Here is a 23375-nt window from a genome sequence, read left to right on the forward strand (position 1 = left end):
TTGAAATATCAGTTGAAAGTATTAAGAGAAAAAGGCTACAAAGAAAAATGCCAATGCCGGAAATAGCAGCATGAAGCTACAGCATAGAGCTACAAAACAAATGGAAAGCCTAAAATAAAAACCTTCCTTTCACCTCAGTGAGAAGGGCTCTTATCAAGAAAGAGAGGACTCATGATGAACTTTACCTTTGCCAGCTGGTAGTGGGCTTTAACTGCATTGGCCTCTATCTCTGACCCCTCTTCAGCCTTCTTCAAGATGTTCTGTCACATTGACAGAGAACAGAAGTCACAGGACTGACCTGGTGTGTTAAATGGGCTGCTTTGATCAACACTAGCTATTTTATAGTCAGGAGGGATAATAAACAACACAACCATTTATTTCAGGTCTTGTAAAATAGCCATTGTCTTATACCCCCTTCAAAAACCAAGATCTCTATAACTAATGTATAATCTACACATAAGTAATGTGTAGCTGAGTAGAGAGCTTGTGATATTTTACATAACATTTCTGCTTTAACTTTGTATGAGTTCATGCAGTGATAAGAACATACTGTACAGTAAGAAAGGTTACAAGAAGAGGCAGCAATAACTTCTATAGCGTGGTGACCACAGTCTATTAAATATTCTAAATGAGGGCTTACTAGGACTTTATGCAATTTTAAAAAGACATTCTATGATTTTAACTCTAAATCCCAGCATTTTGTTTGCCTTTTTACAGTAATTCTTCCCCATATCCTTCTTCTCAGTCCTTTTCATAAGTAACTTCTACTAGCAAGGAGTTTTCCATTTTGGATTCCTAGTCTGTTGAAAATGAAAATCCCTGCACTGGTGTACATTAAATATCATCTGTCAGGTTCCCCCAGTATAGTTTTACTAACCATACTGGAATCTCGATCACTGGTATAAATTAGGAAGAGCTGTGGTCCTAGCACACATCATTGTAGGACTCCAAAACTCTATTGCATCACACCATTTTAAGTATCCACCTCTTATCTGTAGCCTCTGTTTTCTATTTAATAACCAATTCTCAATCTAAACACTTGCATTTTCATGATTGCCTACTGCCTGCAATTTGAGAATTAACCACATACAAGGAATTTTATCACAGACCTTCAGAAAAACATATCATATGCTCTGTATGTATCCATTACTGTTGTTGATTGTTCGATATGTGCTGTCTGTTTCCTAGGATATTATTTCCATAAAGTTAATCCTCTAGTTTAATTCTTATAATAATTTCCATTACCTTACGTGTAATACAATTTAGACTTCTCAGTCTATTATCATTTGGTTCAGTTTTCACACACTTTTTAAGGATGGGCACAACATTCCCAGGTCCCAGGTTACTACCCCTGTCTTGAGAGTCTGTTGGAAGTTAAAATATTTTGCTCTCCATAAGAGGTTTCATGGTGTAATAGCTAGCACTCTGGATTATGAAACCAGCAATCTGAGTTCAACTCTTGGTGGAACCTCCCAGTATTGTGTGATGTGTTTGGATTGTGAAAGTACAGAACAGTCTACCCGTCCATGTTGTTGAAGCTGATACTTTGGTTTCTCTCAAGAAACCAGAGCTGGATAAAATTCTTGGATCAATTAAAATTACTGACTGCCAAATTGGCTAGCAGGGCTGAATGGGTCCTCTCTTTTGTGACCGTTCTTACTGTATAGGATGCAAGAAGTCACAGTGCAGTTTGGTGAAGGTTTGAAATAAGTTTTATTTGTTATGAAGAAGGCTATTTTCTGGAGCAAACCCAAGAAGACGCACACTAAGTGGATCCTCTTGTGGTGCTCTGAATTCAGTTCGTTTCTAGAAGGTCTGAGCACAGTTCCAGCCACGCTCTAATGTTGTTATAAATGGATGCTTGTTCGTTGCATATGAAACCTTTAGAACATATACAATATTTCCACACACGGCACAAGGGCTATTTCTGATAAGATTATCCCAGCCTTTTAACTATTCTCAAATTCCAAAACGTCACATACAGCAGGTGTCTCTGCAATTAGTAACTTTAAGGTCGGGTAAAGGTATGAATCCAGGTCAAGTCAGACTCTGTATCACGGTCAAGAACGACCATTTACAGTATGTGTCCAGTCCACAGCATGCCTCTCCCTGTCTAGGTACCTGCACAAGCAGCTTGAGCCTCGTGATTCTCTGGAAAGGGAGGATGAGGAAGGAATTGAAGGACAGCCCCTTGCACTTGGAATCATTCTCCAGGTTGGCCATGACAGTCCGGAAAGCAGCATTTTCCTGTCTGGGGCAAAACACACAGAAGCTTGGCTACACCTCTACACAATGAAGTAAAAACACCCACGATGTACATTAATGAGGTGCACAGATTAACACTGTCTCTTACCAAGCCTTGTAATTACTTTTACAACTTTTACTCTTCACAATTTAGCGTCTTTGAAAATCTTTTCAATTACAGCTGAGTGCAATTCTTAAATATCAAGAGGTAAATAAGGGCCAACATGTGACTCTCCCTTTAACTATCAATAACATCCAAAATGAAAAGTACTACATATAATTGAACATATTCAATAGTCATTAAGAAGACAGGGTAGGGAGATGTGAAGACAATTTTAAGTTCACTTTTGTCCATGGTGGACAAAAGGGTTTTGCACTTCCATCAATGTGATCTCTGAAGAAGAAACACTTTGATGAAGAACTGGAAAATCTAATTGAAAGGGAATGAGATGTGTACTGTCTATTACAGACATTATAGCACACCAGAAGTGTACAAACATTATAGCAGTGCACTTTTCCAGTTCTAAAAATGACCTTACTTTCCATAAGATCAACAACATCCCCTAGAGGACACTTCTGAATGTGCAACAAAGACTTCACTTTACAGGGAATTTAGTGCCCACTGCACAAATCACTGTATTCACAAGAAAGGATTCATGTTGCTATGGTGTGAGGCATGAGGCAGGATTGCAAGAACTATGGCTGATCTTGTGCTCTGTCAGCAGCAGGACTGAGAGACAGTATGGGAGTTTCATTTATGATTTGTGTCAAATGACAAGGCATACAATTCCTCATTGTAAGGTGTAGAGATAATTAAAGGACACGTCCTGCAATTATTTTTTGGACTTTTCCTATTTGTAATGTATAATCTTTGATGTATCTTTTTCAACTGCATTTGATTTACAGAACAAGAATAAGGTGTTTTCCAAGAAATAATATGGTACAGTTCTCATTATTCAAAACCATCAAAAGATTATATCAAAAGTAAGTTACGAGAATACTCTACTTTGGGAAAAACACAGTCTTTTTAGTAATTGCTGGATTTTCAACATTTGTATAACTACTCTATATGACAACATCCATTCAGTTTCTAACTGCTTCTTCCAGTTTTGTTGGAGCCTATCCCAGCAAGCAAAGGGCATAAGACAGGATACATCCTGGACAGGACACCAGTCCATCACAGGGCAGACACACGGACACAAACACACTCACACCAGGGTCAATTATCCTACCAGTATTTTTTGAGTAATTTTTGAGTGATTTTCCTTCACATTTTAAAAATGTCAACTTTTATTATGCTTTCTCTTAAGAACCCCTGATTATTTCTTTTTGAAACTGACACAGTTATTTAATCAACTAGATTTCACTACAAAACCCTTTCACTAGCACAAGGAGGTGGGGGACTGAAATATACTCTGCCAGAGCCCCCTGCTTCTGATTCTCACAGTCAGCCCCTCAGAGCAGATACAAGCTGACGTCAATCTCACTCAAAAGCCAGTTCCCTGGTGCTCAGCAAGACGAGGATAAACCGACCAAATTATCATTACTGAACCCTGCAGGTAGTCTGCCTATCGTATGCCTGAGCTTGGGGAAGCCAGCTCACATCACGCTAATATGGTTTTAGCATTATTTTGTTGTGCTTTGATATACTATGATAATGCTTTTACAAGAATAGACATTTTTGAGAGCAGAATCACACTGTAATCATTAATACTTAAAATGTCAGTATCATAGTGCTGTGAGGCACAGTAAAAAAGGGAAGTTACCCTTGGTAATACGCATGAAATTGGCAAGTAAATTCACCATGATAATCTTTTGCATGGTGATACTACAATGAGGGCCATGTGCTCCACCAAGAGATACTCTTACAAATAAGAGTCAGACATTTGCTCTGCTGGTAAAAAGCTCTTAGATAAGTGCAGGCTGAGTTCTACCGTTGCCGGTTTGAGGTATCACTAGCTGACTGTGAACAGGATTCCCCAAGCTGCATCACACAATTAGCTGAGTGCCACAGAGGATAGGCTGGGTCTAGTCAGCCAGGGGTCTCTGAGCTTTCTGCACCACGGTGGCTCCTTTGGCCTCCTGGGCACTTGCAGGCATGTCATACCTGTTGGTGAGGGACACACCTCCTTAATGCTGAATCTCTGGCACAGCACTGCTTAGTGTGTGCCGTGTTACAAGACAAAAACTACTGGAGTTAGAGGAGTCTGCCTACACTTCTTCAACCTCCCCGTGTGCGGTCGCGGGGTTCATAGATGCAAGCCAAGAGGTGAAAAACAAACAAATTGGCTTCTCCCTAGTGGGTGGATCTAGTATAAATAATTGAAGAGTCCAACTATTAAAACAGAGTCAGGCAAGTGTGTTCATAACAAACAGCGGTGCTCAATGATGCCTGTTTGTTGTTCCAGTTTTGGCCTGTTCTCCCCTGTCCTAACCAGTACCCACAATATTCTCCTGTAGGCCTGCTCCTGGTAGCTCTGGTTGGACACGTAGGTGACGAACACATGGAAGTGGTTGGCTGCATGGTCATACACGATATCACACACATCTGAGATCACGACTCCTTTCTCCAATCTCTTCTCGAGGTCAGATAGAAACCTGGAACATAATTACAATAACATTAGGTTATTAACATAGCCAGAGTTTCCTGAAAAGGAATATAATCATTACTTATTAGGGAAGTGCTTCACATGACCCAGGTTTAAAGAGTCCAGATCTGAGAGGCAGCTCTCAAATGGCCAACAGGACTCTGATGTGATCGCAACAGTGTCTGGCTGTTAAGCATAGACCACAAGCACAACCTGTCTGCTGACAGGGATGAGTGTGGCAACAGCGCTCAGACGTGTACATCGAGGAGCAGTGTGCACAGAGAGGGGGAGAGGAATTCTGGTCCCAGTCAATGAAGTATTAATGCCATCTGCACATTGAACTCAGACTGGGAACAGCCAAGTGTCAGTCAGACAGGTAATTTAGGCTCTGGTGGCTACAAAAGTAAAAAATGATTGGGCCCACATCCATAGTCTTGACAAATCTTCAGGACAAGAGGGTTAGAGAAAATGGCAGGGTACAGAAATTCAGACACTTCACTCAACCACCAGGCTGAATCAGCACCTGTGGTCAAGAGGTGTATGTGATGGATGCAAAGCAAACCCCGCCTTTGACTGACTGGAAAAGCTGTAACATGATCAGGATCCAGAACCTCTTTGCCATCAGGGAGGCCCCATAGGAAGGTCCAGTATGAGCAATAAATAATGTGACCATTCCTGACCACCAGGTAATATGTGGAACAGAGCCTGCCTGAGATGTATGTGTTGACCACTGGACACATTGTTCTGGTGTCCATCACAGATAGCAATGCAGGACCTGTTATCAAGTGAAGCTGATAGACTTCATGGGAGGAGGGATGGTCTGCTTTAGCACTGCACATAGTTGCTCTCTGAGGCCTGACACCAATTCCTTGCCAATGGCCTGACTGACTCATATGCTGAGCTATTGGCCAAGAGCAATCAGGGTAGCTAAAAGGCACAGGCTTGGACTTCGAAGCCTGGTTGAAAGGCAGCCCTAAAGCCTGATTGGGGACTTTGTTGATCAACACATATGGCAGAACTGGAGGATCAGAGAAGGTGGGTGTGAGAAACTGGAAAGTTTGTTGGTCCACACCCAGTGACGTGTGACTTAAAGAAATCGAGTAAGATTTCCCCTTTCATGTCTTGCTTGTTCAGAAAAGGTTGAGTGGTCAGCTGCCCACTTTGCAAAACCAAAAATGTTAGTGGAAGTTTTACCAACTACCTTAGAAGCAAAGAAGACTCAATTAATTTCAACACTCTGCTTACCTCTCACTGGCTTTCATCACTTCCTCAATGTTGGAGAAGATGAAGTGGACATCCGACTGGCTCAACGTATTCAACAGGACTGGATTTTTCAGGAAATGAGATTCCAGCAGCTTTAAACTTTTGTTGTAGGACTCCTCTGAGGTGACCAGCTCAAACATTGACTTTTGGAAGAAAAAAAAATGGATGGCTGAGTCAATGAAAGGTACCTCTATTCAAAAACAGAGAAAAGAGAACTCCAGCCCTCAAAGGCCTTAGCATCTCTTGGGTGTGCTCATGAGCACCCTACCTAACCAAACCACTTTGGTTATTACAGCACTGTAACCCTTACTGTAGCCTTAAAGAGGGTGACAATCTAAAGACAACTACTGTATGTAGCCTGCAGTTCAGGGCTCAAAGGTCAGCAGTATAGCTGATAGCAAACAAGATAAACAAATTACTACCTCTGTGCTTTCATTCTCTATGTTCCGTCCTCTATGCTCCCCCAGCTAACAGAAGAATTTGTATAAAGGATCAGAAAGTTCTTCAAAATTGAATTATCATTGAACCAACAGATGTAGACAAAGCCCACTTGAAGGATGGATCATGGCGGCCATTTCTGTTTCACGCTCTAGCCTGGCAGCAGAAAGCACCCAAGAGATCGGAGAAGACGCATTGCTGTTTTATTAGTGATCGGCAAATTGCACGCTCTTCCTGTTTCGCTCAGCCAGGCCAGACCTCTCCTCACCTCCTGCAGGATGATCTGTTGGGGTTTGAGGATGTCCAGGATGCCGCTTTTCTGCACTTCCTCCAGGTTCTGCCACAGGCTCATGGCTCCCTGGAAGAAGCTCCTCCTCTGGAGTTGCATGGCCGCCTTCTCAGGAATGCCTCTGCTGGGCCCTGTGGTGGCCAGAGCGTCACACCGCCGCCTCTGCTCAATCTCGTGCTGTTTGGACTTGTCGCGGTACTCCTGGTACAGGCACAACTCTGGCACAGGCAGAAAGCATTGAGAGAAAGCATTGAGTGAAACTGCTCTGCGTGTTGCGCTAGAGGTGAAAATTGCTGTGTCCTTTATTGGGGTGGGCAGTTGTCGTGTTGGAGGGCCACTGTGTCTGCGGCTATACTAGGTCTCTACAAATCACCAGCTCCTGAAGAGCTGGGAGACGCTGATAAATCGACCGCATCAAGTCAATAATAAGAGGATTGAGCTCTGTAGGATTGAGATCTGTAGGAATTTAGAAAGCTGAAATTACATTCTGTGTTCAAACAGCACAATGCCTGGCTCTATATCAGATGAAACGTAAAGTAGAAGATGCGTTTCGTGCATCTTGTGATAGGTAATTAATTATCTGTATGTGAATTAGTTTTTTTTTTTATCCAGTGAGTCAGATTCACATAAGTCACTAGTGTATATCAAATTGAAAATGGTTTCGCTTAATCCAGTTCTGTAAAGAACTGAACAGTGTGCAGTCATTGTGAATTGTGTGTGTTTATGTTATTTTTGTGCATTTTAGTGTGGATTTGTTTAATGTATTGCTAGAGAAGACACAGACACTTCTTTCAGGAGCGTGATCATGTGAGCCTCAGAGCAACCTGCGTGATTTTCCCCTGGCAGAAACCAATCACATGGGGTCTTCAACTGCACATCTGGTAATCTTTCATGTCTGAATGGATTGACTGTTAATTTCTTTTTTCTTGTTTTGTCATTAGCATAGAAAAAAGCCTGATGGTATGACAAATGCAGTAATTCATAGATAGAATGAAAGAGTATCATTAGTGACCTGAGATATACAGTATGTACCTCATAATGTTAAGTTGACGATGAGTTGCTTTCAAAAGTAATATAGTTGCCTGTGTAACAACAGCTGTTTAGAATTAAGGACAAACAAAAGTAACAGAAAACAGGTTATTCCAACATTTTTGTTTTATGGCTGCTTTTGTCAGTGAGTGAACAGCAAGTGGTTTCTTTCTTTAAGGAAATCTATGTGGTCATTCTTGCGATAAGATAGTGTGAGAACCGGGAACGGTGCTTTCTCAAAATGATGTTTAGAATTGCCAGTTGCTTGCTGATTTGTCTCCACTTTATTTTTTAATTGCCTGTTATTTACAACTTGGCAATTGGATCTGTGCCATTTGACACTCTGCAGGCTGTGCAGTGTGTTACAGGAGAATGAGAACTGAATGGATGAGCAGTAAATCTCTCAGTGATATCATTGCAAGCTTGTAGGCCACTACAAGGTACTAGGAGCTGCAGGTGTCACAAAAGATAGGAGAATGCTGGCCAAATAAACACAACCAATCGTGTGCTTGGGGAATCTTGCTCACAGCCATTGACACAGCCCAGGCTTCACCATGTTACTGGGCAGTTAATTGATCTCATCCAGCCATTTCTTGAAGGAAGCCTGAGTATGGGTTCCAACTACATTGCTGGGCAGTTTGTTCCAAGCTCCCACAACCCTTTAGCTAAAGAATTCTCATTCTCAGTTTTAAATGTACTTCTACATTTATTTTCCACTTGTAACCTCTGGTTCATGTTTCACTTTTGATTCTGAAGAAGTCCAGCAGGATGACTTGGAGGACTGAGTGCTTGTTACGAGTCCCCTCATAGTCTTCTCTCTTTAAGGCTAAAACATTTCAGTTTCTTCAGCCTGTCAGTGTGGGGCATTCCTATAAACCCAGGGGAATGTCTTACCTGAAAGACTGTCAACATCTAAATGTTGAGATTTGTGTTATTAACAACACATATTTAATTAGTTGTTCAGTTCCTTGCTCTTTGTTGCTCATATTGAACTTTTCTCATCACTGGTGCTTGGCTACATGCTGTCAGTGCTGCTTGGGAGCTCCTAAGGTCATAAGTTTAAATTAGCTTTCGGCACCAGAGCTTAGACACAAGACACAGTGTTAATGAAAAGGCCATGGAGTTGATTCTGAGTCACTAGCTATGTGATTTGAAGTCACTTACCCATGTTTTTAATGATTCTGATACTTGAACAGATGGCAGCATCTCCGTCTCTGTTATTCACCAGCCTGAACACGGAAGAAGAAAACAGGCATACCTTTATGTGTTGGAAGCTATAAATCTCTTAATATTTTTTCTTTAATTTTCCTTGAATGAATCATCCCCTTTAATATTGTTGTTAGATTGTGATATGATAACTACCCCCCACACCAAAGTGGCCATTTTTATTCAAGTTACTTTGAACATACAGTATTAAACTAAAATATGTTTAGGGAACTCCTGAGTGGCTTCATCTCCACCATATGTAGAGCTCTTTGATTAAAAGGTTCCATTCCTGGTCATGTCACTTGCTGACTGTGACTAGGGTTCTCATAACACCTGCTCACAGTTGGCTTAACACCATTGAGGGTGCAGCAGAAGTAGTTGTCCAGGACTGTTTCATCTCTCATAACACAGCATCCCCTGTGGACTCTCGAGCACTTGCAGGATTGCAGTGCTCTGCCTGGTGCTCTGTTGGTGAGCTCTGACCTCTCTGGTATGGGGTTGTGTTACATGTGACTTATTAAAAGTCAATAGACTCAAAGATGGGCAGGTCAGAGGAGTCTTCCAAAACCTCATTCTCCCTTGTGTGGGGTCACAGGTTCACAGCTGCGAGCTCAGATGTGGAAAGCACACAATTGCCAGTTCTATATATTACTTAAAAATATGCAGGACTTTCTTTTTTGTTTCTCAACATACAGTGACAACTATGACAGTTTGATACTTAAAGCAAAATTTGAAAACAGAAAACAGTCTTCCTTTTTGTTCAAAGTTACTGCAGTATATCCTGCAGGAATTCCTCATTATTTGGATGCCAGGGGTTCTGTTTCCCACAAACCATTGCTTTTCTGGGATTCTTCTCTCCCCAGACTATGACAGATTTCTTCTTCTATTTTTATCATTGTGCATGACAAAGGCTATTGTTTGCTGTGATATTTGTTTTACTTTCTCCATTTCTTTAAGGTTTGAGAATTACAGACACTTTTAGTGGAGAAGGGACAAAAACATTATCAAGAATTAGCATTGGTTTCTATTTTGCTCTTATGTAAACTTCACATTCGTATTGATAGAGTAACTAAAGATAGCAAATATCTTCACAGTTTACAGTTTTCCCACAGGAAACCTCAGGGCTCATATCTAGAGGCAATACTACACATCTGCTGAAACACAAACACTGGTCTTCAAATGCAAATCCCTGATGTTAATACAAGAGCCATCATGTGAGCTACTGCTTATCTTAAACCTTAATTTAAAAACCTTAACAAGCCTCCTACTTCTACCAAACACGCTGAAATCTATTAAATCAATTAATTAACAGTCCTTTTAAGGTTAAATAAGAATTTGAGATCAGACCAAAGTAAGAACATGAAGAAGGTCACTGGTACAGACAGTAAGAGACCATGTGACCCAGCCTGCTCCACAGCTAGGACCTGTTCAATCTCAGAATCCCATCTTTTGCCTCTTGAGGTGTAACCAAGGAGCCTTGTATGGTTATAGTGGTAAATAGTTCCAAACTTCTATGGATCTTTCTGTGATCTGAGACTATTGATTCATTGCTGGGTTTGAATCAGACTCTTGGGTTGGTTTTGTTAACACTTTGAAGATATCAATGCTCATATAATTGTCCTGGGATCTTTAATGTCCAGCACTACAGACTTTATTTTAATGTTTTGTCTGAAGGACAGCACCTCATTCAGAAGAGTGTCCCAGCGTGCTGTCACCATACTGGGTGACTGGTTTGGAACTTCTGATCCAGAGGGAAGACCATCACCTACAGTATATTGGTCCACTGACACTGTTCATCAGCCTGGTTGTTCCTGACCAGGAACTGAAAAGGCCCATCCTTATTGGGCTTCTGAGATCTGATGAGATCTGACTATGGGGTGGTAAGTGAAGGATGAAGTGGGCACCCTTCAGTGTTCAAAGGAAATATTATATAAAGTGTAACCTGATTACAACATTACCTCTTGTATTGTTACAATAAAACTGCAAGCAGCAGGCTCGATTCGAGGGGTAACCCACATATTCATCATCCCAGTTTTGCCTACCTTTTATGGATGGGCATTATGGCAGCTATTGTCTCATCAGTTGACAGAACTTTTCCCTTTTTAAAAAAGTAAAGTACCTTACAATGCTACATAAAGACATTTGTACAACTTGGTCTTTAAGACTTTAAAATACATATCATAAAACAAAGCACACAGTTCACTGTCTAAATACCTGAAAGACATTGCAAATGAGACACTACAAAGTCCACAGAGTGTAGTCCACATACAAAAATGTTACGTATTGTCATTTCTTGGAGAGAAAATAACAAAAGGCTTACGTCTGTAAAATATTTAAACTCTATAACTTCTGTAGTAAAGGTAAATAACTTGTTGTATTATAAATGCTAAGGCTGCACAGTGGCGCGGTGGTCAGCTTTGCTGCCAGGGACCCTCGGTTCAATCCCTGGGATCCTATCTGCATGGAGCTTATATGTTCTCACTGCTTTCATGTGGGTTGTCAGGTGCTCTTGTTTCCTCCCACAGTCCAATGACATACGGTAGATTACTTGACTTGTGCGAATTTGGTGTGCTTGTGTGTCTGTGTGTGACCTGTGATAGACTGGCATCCTGTCCGGGGTGTATCCTGCTGTGTGCCCAGGATTGGCTCCGGGCACAAGGTACCATGGCCCTAAACTGGATAAGCAGTTACTGATAGTGATGTGAATATAAATGTTGCAGGAGTGAAATTAAATCTTCTTCTATTCTAAAAATCCTGTCATCTTGGTTATTGAAAGAAATTATATTTCTACATTAAATATTGATGTGTGGTAAAATCAATGGTTGTTGCACATATTTATATTTACGGGGTGCAAATTCAGGTATGTTCTGAATTTTACCAGTCCTCATAAGCTGGTTATTGAAACTTAAAACTGAAATGAACAATAATCAAACAATGTTTATTGATATGTGTATTTTTTGGTATTGTTAGAAATGTTTTTATTATGAAAGGTTTGTAATACTCTCTTCCAGCCTGAATTAAAAATTGTGATATAAGGTGTGCAAAACTTACACATTCAAATTTAACTTGATCCCACTTGTTAGCTATGAGACTGAGGGCTAATTTACCGTAATTTAACACAGGCAATGACTCCTAGTTCTGCCACTTGAAGCAAACTTTAAGAAACTCATGCTACTGTACATAATCCCAGGCTTTTCTTTTCACAACACAGAGGCATTGCTTTTCAAGGTTATATTTTTTTCTAATGTCAAATCCAAAAACTCAGGATGAAAATTCACATTATTTTTGATGACTGTTTACATACGGCCAGAACTGAACTCCACCTACCTCAGTGAGATTGAGTCTAAGTCATTTGCTTCTTCTGAGTCTCTTCCTTCATTGTCCATGCTTTTCTGCCCATGGACAGAGCAGGCTGCCACTTGCTCTGTGAGAGTCTCCACTTGCGTGCGTGGACTTTGGTGTCCTGACCTGGGCTGAGGTATCCCTGAAGACAAGGACCTCTGTTGGCTGTTCAGAAGAAAAGCTTTCTTGTCCTGCCACCCACCCTTGAGGTCTCTCTTCACTGGAGGGGAAATGGACCCAATTTGCTGTGAACTCTGAGTTCCAGGCTCCCCATTGCTGGGCAACAGGGCTCCAGGCCTGAAGGGCGAGGCTGGCCTGCATGAGCAAATCAGAAACAGCAACAAACAAAACTGTTGATGATTCCACTGAGATGAGAGCTGAGGTGCTGCTGGCATTACACAGACTCCACTCACTAGCAGGTTCCGCGTGAACTGAAACTTTGTCAGAGACTGAAACTTTAGAGACACCCTCTGAAGAGTCTCTGTGATGCTCTCCTATCTAAACATGTACGTTTTTGTTGTTCACTATGAGTACATTCATCCAAGATTACACAGGACATACAGTATGTCTATATATATGTATATATTCCCTACATTTCAATTCTACAGAAACTAGTACAACTAGTTTTGTGCATAAAAATCCAGTGTTCTAATAAGGTCTATTTGCTTTTTTTAACACACCCAACAAGTGTGTTTTGGAAAGAACTTGTAATTTCTGTCCTTTTCCAACAACAGTTACTGAACACTCCACAAATACACAATTAGGGTCTACTGATGTCTGTAGAAAACAAGACAGACATGACCATTGCCAAAAGTAATAAATCTGTGATCTCAGAAAATGTGATTGCTGTTAGAAGCACCAGAATATGACACACAAATATTATCTATATTTATTCACTCAGAAGAAACCTACAGAGAGGAAAATCTGTTCTGCATGCATACCCTAAGTGGATATAAAAACAGATTACTTTTTAATAGGATATAATAATCACAGAAAAAGGAAGCAGTAATGCATCAATATCTCACAAGCTTTATGACATGGAAAACCCATTGTTTTTAGATATTAGACTTGATGGATTTTATACAAAACAATGTACAATGCAGCACATATAACATACTATACAATGGCCTGACTGTCAGCTCTCATCTGATCAGACCTGAACATCAGCATGCAAAGACAAACTGATTGAACAGAGTCAAAGTAATGGCAAGCATGGTCATTATCCTGAGCAGAAAGATGAGTTTGGAGGTCAGTTATAAGGGAAACCAGAAGATTCATTCCAATGGGTGGATGCAGCACAGTATATAAGCCCTTTTTTGCAAAGGTGGTATCTGATGCCTTAAGGTTTTGCTTTTGATTAATAAAATAGTAGGAGAGAGGCAAAGAAAGCTGATGAGGGGCAGTCTGTAGGAAGGGGGGAGGGCACCTTTGTGCTCTTGGAGGAGCCCTAGGGATGTGCTAAGGTGTTGTGAAGTGATGAGCACTGCTACTGGTGCTGGTGACTGACATCAGTTTATGTCAAGTCACATTGTGTCAATGCCCTGGTAGGTTGACGTGCTGGTAGGTCTTTTAGCTTCTGGAAAAATTGTGTATTGCCCTGCAATAGACTGGCATCCAGTTGCTTGCCCGGGATAGGCTCTGGCTCCCCCGTGACCCTGAATTGCATGAAGCAATTAGACAATGGGTAGATGGATGAATATTGTGTCAATGGATTTTCAAGTAGCTCAGCTTCCTTTGCTTTCCTGACTCATGAGTAAACAATGCTGTAGCAAACATTCCCTAGAAACATCTAAGCAAAGTGAAGAGTAGAGGAAGTATTGTCTTATGCTGACTGTGTGATTTGCTGGAAAATGGAGTGGAGAACGTAGCAAAGGATTTAGTGAGACCTGCTGCCCCCAGGACATGCGGGTCAGCACTCACCCTGGAGTCTGGGGAGAGCGAGGAGGATTTACGATAACTCGGGGCTTCGAGGGACAGCTGCTTCCTGTGTTGTTGCTGGAGGGAGAGTCTGTGGCTGTTTTCACTTGTGCGTCATCTGAAACAAAAGGAAGATTTTGAGAGGTTAAAGGCTTAGAAGTACACAAGACTATAAGAAAAGGTTACAAAGAAGTATAGGGCATTTGGCCCATCCAGCCCATTCACTAACGACAACAAGAACTGACCGCTTTGACTACTTGCTGACAAAAGTTTGGCTTAACCCACTTGATTAAGGGGTAGCCTCCTGACTGTAGGACAAGGAGACTCAAACCTGAAACAGAATGAATGAGCCAAGGGGCAGCTACAAGGTGGAGATGGGGCAGAGAAGGGAAACTCGAGACGAGTGTACAGAGAGATGTTTGAGTTCGGTATATGAAGCTAGTGTCTTATCTCTGGCGATCAGGAACAGCTGTGTGAAATTGACTTGTCCTTATTATCACTCTTGTACTTCAGTTGAATTGATCCAGTAATCTCATGCAAGCATTTCCTGAAGGAAGTGAGGCTTCATCAACACTGCTTGGCCTTTTGATTCAGACTCCCACAACTCCCAGAAGAAGTGCCTCCTGCTATCAGATTTCAGTTCAGCAATTTTATGTTACACTAGGTGTTGGCACTGGGAAACCAGGGAAAGTGGTTTAATTTTCAGCAAATCTGTAACTATTTTAGTGAAGTTCAGATGCAGGATCAAGTTATTAATATTTCAGTATGTGAACAAGCAGCAAGTGTATTTTTAAAGTCCTCAAATGGCATGAAATAAATGTGTTGAATGCCAAACTTGTCTGCCGCATACTGCAGCACACCTGGCTCAGCGCTTTGCTGATTGGCACTGTTTTTCTTTGACTTCCAGGAACCATGTTGACTTGCATACCATCCTCCTCATTGATGTGATAACCTTGATGGCAGAGCCTCTGTTCATGCCACCTGACAAGCATTTCCAGTTCTTCAGTGTTGTGTAAATGGAAGCCTGAGTCACAGCAGGCATTCCTGGCATTCCCGGACCTGCCTTTCTAAACACAGGGCAGAAGCACAACATTCCTATTCCTCCAGACACATGGTGTCAGAGCAGCTCTCTGTCACCAGAGCGAGGATTTTAAGAAAGGTGCACTCTGACAGGCTTCACCCGAGAGTCGTCCTGAGAGACACTACACCGGAGTCCGGGAAGAAAGCTCACTTTTCCGTAAGGGAACGGTCTCTCTGGAGACACTGCCAAAAACCACTCTCCACTTTATTTATAGGGGTAACTGTCATGTTTTGTTATCATATGCATCCCTAATTTAAATATAATAATTATGGAACAATTATACATGGCTTGGGAAACAAGTGCCTACTGAGTTCACATTGAAAGCATTTGAATTACATCTTTTCACATGTGTTCTGCTTCTCATATAGTATTAAAAAATCATTTAAAAAGATAACAGTAATGATAATTTGGGAGTGTTACGAATAAATGCCAGGCTCAAGTACATAATCTTGATTTACCCTAACCTGACAGAAAATGCTACGATGCACGCTGTATGTAACAGCAGGGAATTCCACAGAAAATATTTTCATGCCTAACCATTTACTTTTTACATTATGGGGCACAGGAGATTTGTATACCCTTTGCTGTACTTAATCACTTGTGTGCCCAGCCTGAGGGGTCCCCTCTTTTTCAGTTTCATGTGCTAGCCGGTGCTGTTGAAAGGTGCCATAGCGCCTTGCAGAGAGAGAGTCTTGGGCAGAGGATGGAGCTGCTCGCTCGTCTTCTCTGTAACACACCAAGAGCGAATTTCCCAAGGCTGAGTCGACACCGACGTACAATACCGCTGTGCAGTTGTGTGTGCTGCCCGATAAATGGAATTGCAAAACAACGAAAGCAGCTGCTTGCCCTTGTTTCACTCGTCACCCTGCATGGAGGTCCTGACTCTCTTGTCCCGTGTCCAGGGGGCAAGCCCTCAGCCAGACGGGTTCAGAGAAGTCTACTATGATGTAACACTCACTAGACATTTTTTCAACACTTTTCATTCTTGGGTGCTGTCACTCCTCGTGAAGATACATTGTTTTCACTGAGTGTGCGGATTCTCATAATTTTGAGAAGGCTGTAAATTACAGTGATTCAAGATGGGGTTCCAAGACATATTCTAGCACAAACATTCCTTCTCTGTTTGCACCTATTTCATAAGAACTAATCTAACGGCTATGGTACCTACAGTACGTTACTGTACATCTTATGAATTTATTTTTAAGGGGGGGGAAGTTATTCAAGGGTATATGGCTATGTGCAATTCATCGATCAGAGTGACGCTACCCTGAGTCTCTGAGTATTCTTTTACGTGAGTTAGAAGAATTGTTACTATGTCCAGAGAAGCCAACACATTTAACGTGCAAGCTGAAGTACAACAAACACACACATCCTGAGTGTACAGCTTCCCTAAGAAAACATGCAGGCAGCCTTCAACCCTGTAGCACATAGTAGTCATCCAATGTGTTATATCTGGATGTTCTGTAAAGCATAGATAATACTGGAAATAATCAGATCATATTTTTAGAAGAGTTAGTACTACTTTAGAACCCCTTAAAAGTAACCATTAGATATCCAAGGTCATTTTCTTTCATTCACAAGATTTCTATTTTTGCATTTTTCCTTTTACAAAACATGGCTCTAATCAAATAGTCCAGACTTTTCACCTAGTGAACTTTTCCTTGCAGCTCTCTAGAAATGCAGACGTTGTTTTATTCACAATGATCCAATAATAATAATAATAATAATAATAATAATAATAATAATAAAAGCACAAAAAAGAACTTTACAAGTCAATCAGAAACTTTGCTTTCTGGGTTACATGAAGCCTAATTGCTCTCAGGCCCCACTGAGTTTATTCTTATATGATCCAACTGAGTCGACAGCTGCAAAAAAGTACAGTCTTGTGAAACCTACAGTATGAGGTGTACAATCTGTTCCTTGTGTTGTAATGTTTCTACCTTTCTTTTCACAGCTATAGAAATCAAACTGTAGAGGAAGAAGAAGGTAGTCCTAAGTACAGTACAAGGTACAGATGGTATAATCAATCATTATTTCTGTCACCACTTCTGCAGATATGAAGCTGCACAGTAAAGGCAGAGAGAACAGGGGCAGTAGCCATGTTCGCACGTACAGTATGTCCTTCTGCTGGGTTTTTATTACATGCAATTTCAGGCAGCAGCCTTTTGCAGATTGTCTGACCTTGTAAAGTTACAAACAGGCAACTGTGTAATCTAGTGTGATTTCAATGTTTAATATGAAATTTTTTATTAATTTATATTGCTGATAATTTATTTTTTGTAACTCTCTCATTTTCCCCACACATGTCCCTGTTTGCCTGAATCCCATTGATTAATCTACCAGAGTTATTCTTTTTTTTAAATTTCCCCCTTAGTTGAGCTGGTGGAGCAGTTTCTCACTCCTCCAGCTGATATGCTGTGCACAAATCACCCAGTTGGGTGACTTCATCAGCAGAGGATGAAGTGTGTTTCATCCTATATATGAAGCACTTTGGGATCATTAGGCTTGAAAAATGCAATTCCATCCATTTTCTAACCTCTTTATTCAATACAGGGTCACTGGGGAGCCGGAGCCTATCCCAGCAAGCAATGGGTATCCGATAGAGGATACACTCTGTCCAGCTCTGTCTACAGGCCTTTGTAGACACACACACTCCCACAAGGACCAGGAGCTAACTAACTTACCAGTATGTTTTTAGACTGTGGGAAACCCAGAGCTCCTGGTGGAAACCCACATGAACATGGGGAGAACATACAAAATCCACACAGACGGCACCCCAGGTCTGGAATTAAACCCAGGGCCCCAGAGCTGCAAGGCAGTAATTATAACTACTGTGCCACCATGCCGCCCATCAGTGGCATTAATTAGGATTATTATTTTTAACTGAACTCCGAAGATGAGCAGACTTCTTTTGTTCCTAGATGTTCAAGGTGTCTGTGGGGCAACAACACAATGCTTTTTGTTTTAACAGCTTTGATGTGTGAACTGAGGAGGTGTGGCAAATCAGGGAGGGTTATGTACGGCAGATGTGAAAAGCAGTTGTTAAACTGGTCATGTCACTGGATCTTTAAAGTCGGCATTATTTTGATTTCTCTCCTGAAAGACAGCACCTGTTGCCATGCAATGTCCCCTTTTTCTATATTGGGTGACTGGTTTAGAATATCTGGTCCAGTGAAAAGAGTCCAGAAGCTCACTACACTACTAATGTGTCACCCATTTAGCAAGTGCTACCCTACTGTAGCTTCGCCTTGCTTAGCTTCTGATGTTGGACAGGCTTCAGTGAGGTAGAGCTCCACCTAACACATACAAAGCTATTTAACCTTTATGAAGCTACATTTACATCAAAGCTGTGACTCATAAGGCAAATATCACAGAAAAAAAACCCAGCAATTTGCAAGAAAAACAATTTAAAATAACTAAAGACCTTTTTGTCTCAAAACAACATGCACACTGATAATATGTAACCATTATTGTTTTCATTAACCCATGTAAATCAGCTACATTTCTGTTATATTTCTTACATATATTTAAGTGCCTTCTCATGGGCAATGGAACAATTCTTGAGCTTAAATGGAACTTATTAAATGAAGTTCAGGAGGGATAACATGTCAATGTCAACACATGTCAATCTCATCCAGCTGTTCCTGATCACCATCATTACAGACATTTGCTATATACCATCCGCTGTATATCGAACACAAACACCTCCCTTCGTATTCGACTCAAGCTTCCCTCCTCCACTCCATTTCCAGCTTGCAGCTTCTCCTTTGGCTAACTCCTCTCTGAATGGGGTTTGATCTCATCCCGTGGTCAGGAGGCTGCCCATTAGCAGACAGGCTAAACCAAACCTTTCCTACCTAAAATAATTCAAACATTCTCAAAGCATCTAATTCCTCGATGCTGTCCCCGGTGAAATACTCTCTTTCATATAAGGGGAGTATTTTTCCTACAAAACATAGTTGGTCTTGTGCTTCAAATGGATTCAATTATGACAAAGAGTGAAATTCTGATTCTCAAAGGTACGTAAAGTCACAAGGAGAAACCAACGAGTCGTGAGGTTTGCATTCATTTTTGTGGGTATCGTTTCAGCCATAATTATCCTAATTACTTCTTACTCTGCGAAGAGAAATGAAGAAAAAATACAAAAAACAAAAGAAGAAAAGAAGAGGCAGCTCTTGATCTGCCAACCGCATGAGTTTATGTTAGTTTTTCTGTAAGCTTTTACTCAAGGGCTGAGTTGAGGAAGCACGTGGCCTGTCACTCGAACAGCTCTGAGATAGCCTAAGGAGTTCATTATTACAACACGTTTATTTTTCTGTCATGTTGTAAAATCTAAAATATGGGTATTTAAATGGGTGGCAAGTTGGCACATTATTCAATTCAATTCCAAATGCCTGATTTATCCCCAAGGGGGGCAATTTAAGCAGCAGGCAGTGCAACACACAACACATTCCAAATACAACTGGTAAAAACAATGGTGTCATGGTATAGCACTGCTGCTTCGCATCACTGGGACTCTGCATTCAATTCCAGATCTGGGCTGCTATCTGCCTGGATTTGGTATTTTCTTCCGGTGTTTGTGTGGGTTTTTCCGGGTGCTTAGTTTTCTTCCACCCCAGAGACATGCTGGTAGGTTAACAGGCTTCTGGGAAAACTGGCCCTGGTGTGTGTGTGTGTGTGTGTGTGTGTGTGTGTGTGTGTGTGTGTCTTTGTGCCCTGCGATGGACTGGCACCCGTCCAGGGTGTCTCCTGCATTATACCTGTTGTTCCCCGGGACCTTGAATTGGAAGTAGCAGTGATTACAGTAGCAGTTAGAAACAAATGGATGGATATTTAAAAGTCTCTTCTTATTAAAAGCAAATGCCTTGATATAAAGGGGTGCATGCATGTTTATCATGAAATGTTTTTTTTTCAGGATTCATCAGAACTCACAGCTGTTAGTTTTTCTCCTGAGCCTTATCCAGCCCTAGTTAGAATGGTACCTAACTGACTCCATTATCCAGTGTCTGACTCCAGCTGCTCCCAGAAATGCCAACTCACTACACGCCAACAGTCAAACAGTATGTCTTTGTGAGGTAGAGGTAACCGAAAATACAGAGTGAACCAACGAGAGCATGGAGAGACCATGCAGACTCCACACACAAGGTACCCCGTCTAACTGAACCCAAGACCATATTATGGTAACACACAAGAACTAATATCATGCCACTGAGCTGCTGTTCAAGGCTCCAAATAGTTCAATGCAAAATATCATTTTCATACTGTATATATTTATAACATTTAGCATATATATCATAAATACCTTTATGTATTTTATACATAATTATAAAGTTCTTTTTTTCATGAATTGCCAATGCTGCTGTAGAGGGCAACTGATTACCACAGAACAGATAGTGGAGGCAGTCGTGTAACCTGTTGAACTTGGTGCTTTCAAAGAGATCTACACTAGTAATAATGTACTGAGTCATTTTTTTCCCTTGTAGTAATGGAGTGATTTGAAGAAAGCATTCTGGAGTTTGTGGGTGATTTTTTGTTCAATCAGCTTCAAAGTTTCAAATATCCTCGTCTGCAGTAGATGAAATACAGTAGCTTGTGATTCATCAGTGAACTGGTTTTCAATATTAGATTCACACACAATGAAGGACACTGCAGACGATCTCTCGGTATTAAGCATATACAGTATTTCTATGAGAACCTTCTGTTTAATCAGAGATAATGACTGCTGTGTGTTTCTGGTGAGGTTACTATTGCTGCTAAAAAGCCACCGACCTCACTTCTCCAGAGAAATTACAGCTTTTATTATAGTATCTCAGCCTGATACGAAGCAAACACTTCTCTGGTGTCCTTGGCCTCCATGTTACAGCAAAATGCCACAAAGCAGTGATTGGAGGGAACTAGGACTCTGGCACTCGGATGTCAGGCTAAAAATACAATACTGCTTTCATAAAAAATGAATTTCATACAGTATGTATAGCTTTCAAAGAAATAAATAAGCCACTCATTCTTTTCTTCCTTGGTCACAGGTTTTTGAAGTATAACTTCATGTGCCTAAATATACAAAATGAAATACAATTGCTTCTTACATTGGCTTAAAAAACAGCTTTTTTAACGAAATACCAATCACTCTGTTGTAGCTATGGGATTACTTAACCATAGTTCTCTCAGTGTAACTGTCTTTGTTTGAAACCAGATAGCTTTTCTATGTTGGGTTCACCCAACTTGTTCTCTAGTTCTCTTAGAATCAGAACTAAGTACTTTTTCGCCATGCTGACGTGAAAAGAAAATGTTCATTCTCACTTTCGGGAGGCTGGTCTCCTGATCCCGCTTGTCCCCTGGCCCGCCTCTTCCTCCTCATTGAGCTGTAGAACCTGGAATTCCTGCGGATTGGTATTCTGTTCCCCGTCACATGATCAGATTCATCCTCGTCGTCCTCTTCCTGTGTTTGTCCAGCTGAGGACTGCCTATCTGGGGCGTCCTGGGACTTGCTCCACTTCGACAATAGCACATTCATGGCGAAGCTGGCGTCTCTATAGGCATTTCACGAGATGGAGAGCATTCTTCTTTACCTGGGCTTCAGGAACAGGAAAAGACGTCTCCATTAAAAAACATGTGCTGTATCCACCGTGTTACATCCGCAGAATTGAACGGAACTGCTGCTTCGATCCAACAAAATTCCCAGTCATGCATATCACATTCTTACTTAGCACCTGCATTCGGCAGTACACCGGCTGCTTTCTTTGTAAGCGAATCGTCCTGTCTCCACCCGTGACAAACACAACTCTAGGAAGGCGCAGGTGGTGTTGTTAGCAACCTCAGGTACCTGCGTAACAGGCAGTCACACTTGGACTAATAATTATAGTATCTGTTTACACGGACACACCACCCTATTTATCAGCGTCAAGACATTCCAATTCGTCTTGGGAGTTATAGTTTCACTGCACTTCCTTAATGTCTTAAAATAACAAAGACAGTGCGCACACACACACAAAAAAAATGAACTCACCTTTGCTAACGGATACTTCATTATCTTACAGAGCACCAGACTTGTAAGGTTTTAGTCCCAGGGAAGACTTGGATATCACAGTGAATGCTCCTCACAGCACTCTGAGTTTCAGGACAAACCATCGAAAGTTGGGCCGGACCCTTATCTTTTGTCAGGTGATGATCAAAGTTCACCTTCCACAGGGCTCTTTTCTTTATTACACAAATCAGGAACCAGCAGGGGAGAGTAAACCAGTTCCTCTGAATGCCATGAATACTCTTTTCCCTTAGAGGCTGTAGAGCCAGAAAGCTCGCTCTAAAGGGAAGTTCTTTTGGAAGAAGAGGGGAAAGTACAAGCTGGCCCAACAAAATATTTCCTCCTGACTCAGAAGTAACAATTCAAGGCCTCGTCTGTAGTATGTTTGTTATTGCACATGTAGGTTATTGATTACATTTAACACCTTCTTCGACAGAGCAGATATTACATCTCTAGATGAGCTGAATTATTTTATCACATCCTGCTTTTAGGCGCAATGAAGTGAAGACTATAGATCTCTTCTCTATGTTTTGTCTGTTTTTGACAGAGTCATACAGCAACAAGCCAAGCAGGCACATCCAAAAAGACATTAGCGACACAAAGAGACATTTGTTTGTTAATTGCTCTGCTTTGAGATGAAAGAGTAGGATCCTCTGCACTGTCTGGTTCATAAGGCGGGAGCCATAGATGTGTCACTGACAAAGTTAATAATTTGTTTAAGTTTAATTCAACTTAAACAACAAATATTGTTATATTGTATATTTTTATTGTCATTATCTGTGCTAGATACATTACTCGCAAAAGTTGTTGACACATTCTGGAGCATGATGTGAGCATCTACAATTCACTTAAATCCTCCATTAGTGCTTCTGTTATTATAGTAACCTTGGTTGTTATTAATACAGCTCAGTTTAGGAAAGAATAAGCAAAACTTACAATTTAGAAGTTGTTATTTTCTGT

The 23375-nt window shown here is 41.1% G+C and overlaps 1 protein-coding gene across 3 annotated transcripts in view; it reads right to left on the minus strand.

Moving 5' to 3' along the window:
- ngef (neuronal guanine nucleotide exchange factor) overlaps window positions 1-22598 on the minus strand; it is a 34182-nt gene extending 11584 nt beyond the window's left edge. The window contains exons 1-10 of one of the 3 annotated variants that reach the window (XM_088914505.1): window positions 22401-22598; window positions 21695-21968; window positions 14320-14434; window positions 12385-12714; window positions 9016-9080; window positions 6802-7040; window positions 6078-6238; window positions 4690-4842; window positions 2122-2251; window positions 186-260 (exon numbers count right to left, since the gene is read on the minus strand). In XM_088914505.1, the coding sequence (XP_088770631.1) occupies window positions 186-260; window positions 2122-2251; window positions 4690-4842; window positions 6078-6238; window positions 6802-7040; window positions 9016-9080; window positions 12385-12714; window positions 14320-14434; window positions 21695-21908 (1482 nt within the window). In that variant the 5' untranslated portion in view covers window positions 21909-21968; window positions 22401-22598. Of the gene's footprint in view, window positions 1-185; window positions 261-2121; window positions 2252-4689; window positions 4843-6077; window positions 6239-6801; window positions 7041-9015; window positions 9081-12384; window positions 12715-14319; window positions 14435-21694; window positions 22174-22400 lie in introns of those variants that run through there. The other 2 variants (XM_088914504.1, XM_088914506.1) reach the window with 2 other exon arrangements.
- Between the last annotated feature and the right edge of the window lie 777 nt (window positions 22599-23375).

This window comes from Atractosteus spatula, chromosome 4, assembly GCF_055471065.1.
Source record: "Atractosteus spatula isolate fAtrSpa1 chromosome 4, fAtrSpa1.hap1, whole genome shotgun sequence".
Taxonomy (NCBI): domain Eukaryota; kingdom Metazoa; phylum Chordata; class Actinopteri; order Semionotiformes; family Lepisosteidae; genus Atractosteus; species Atractosteus spatula.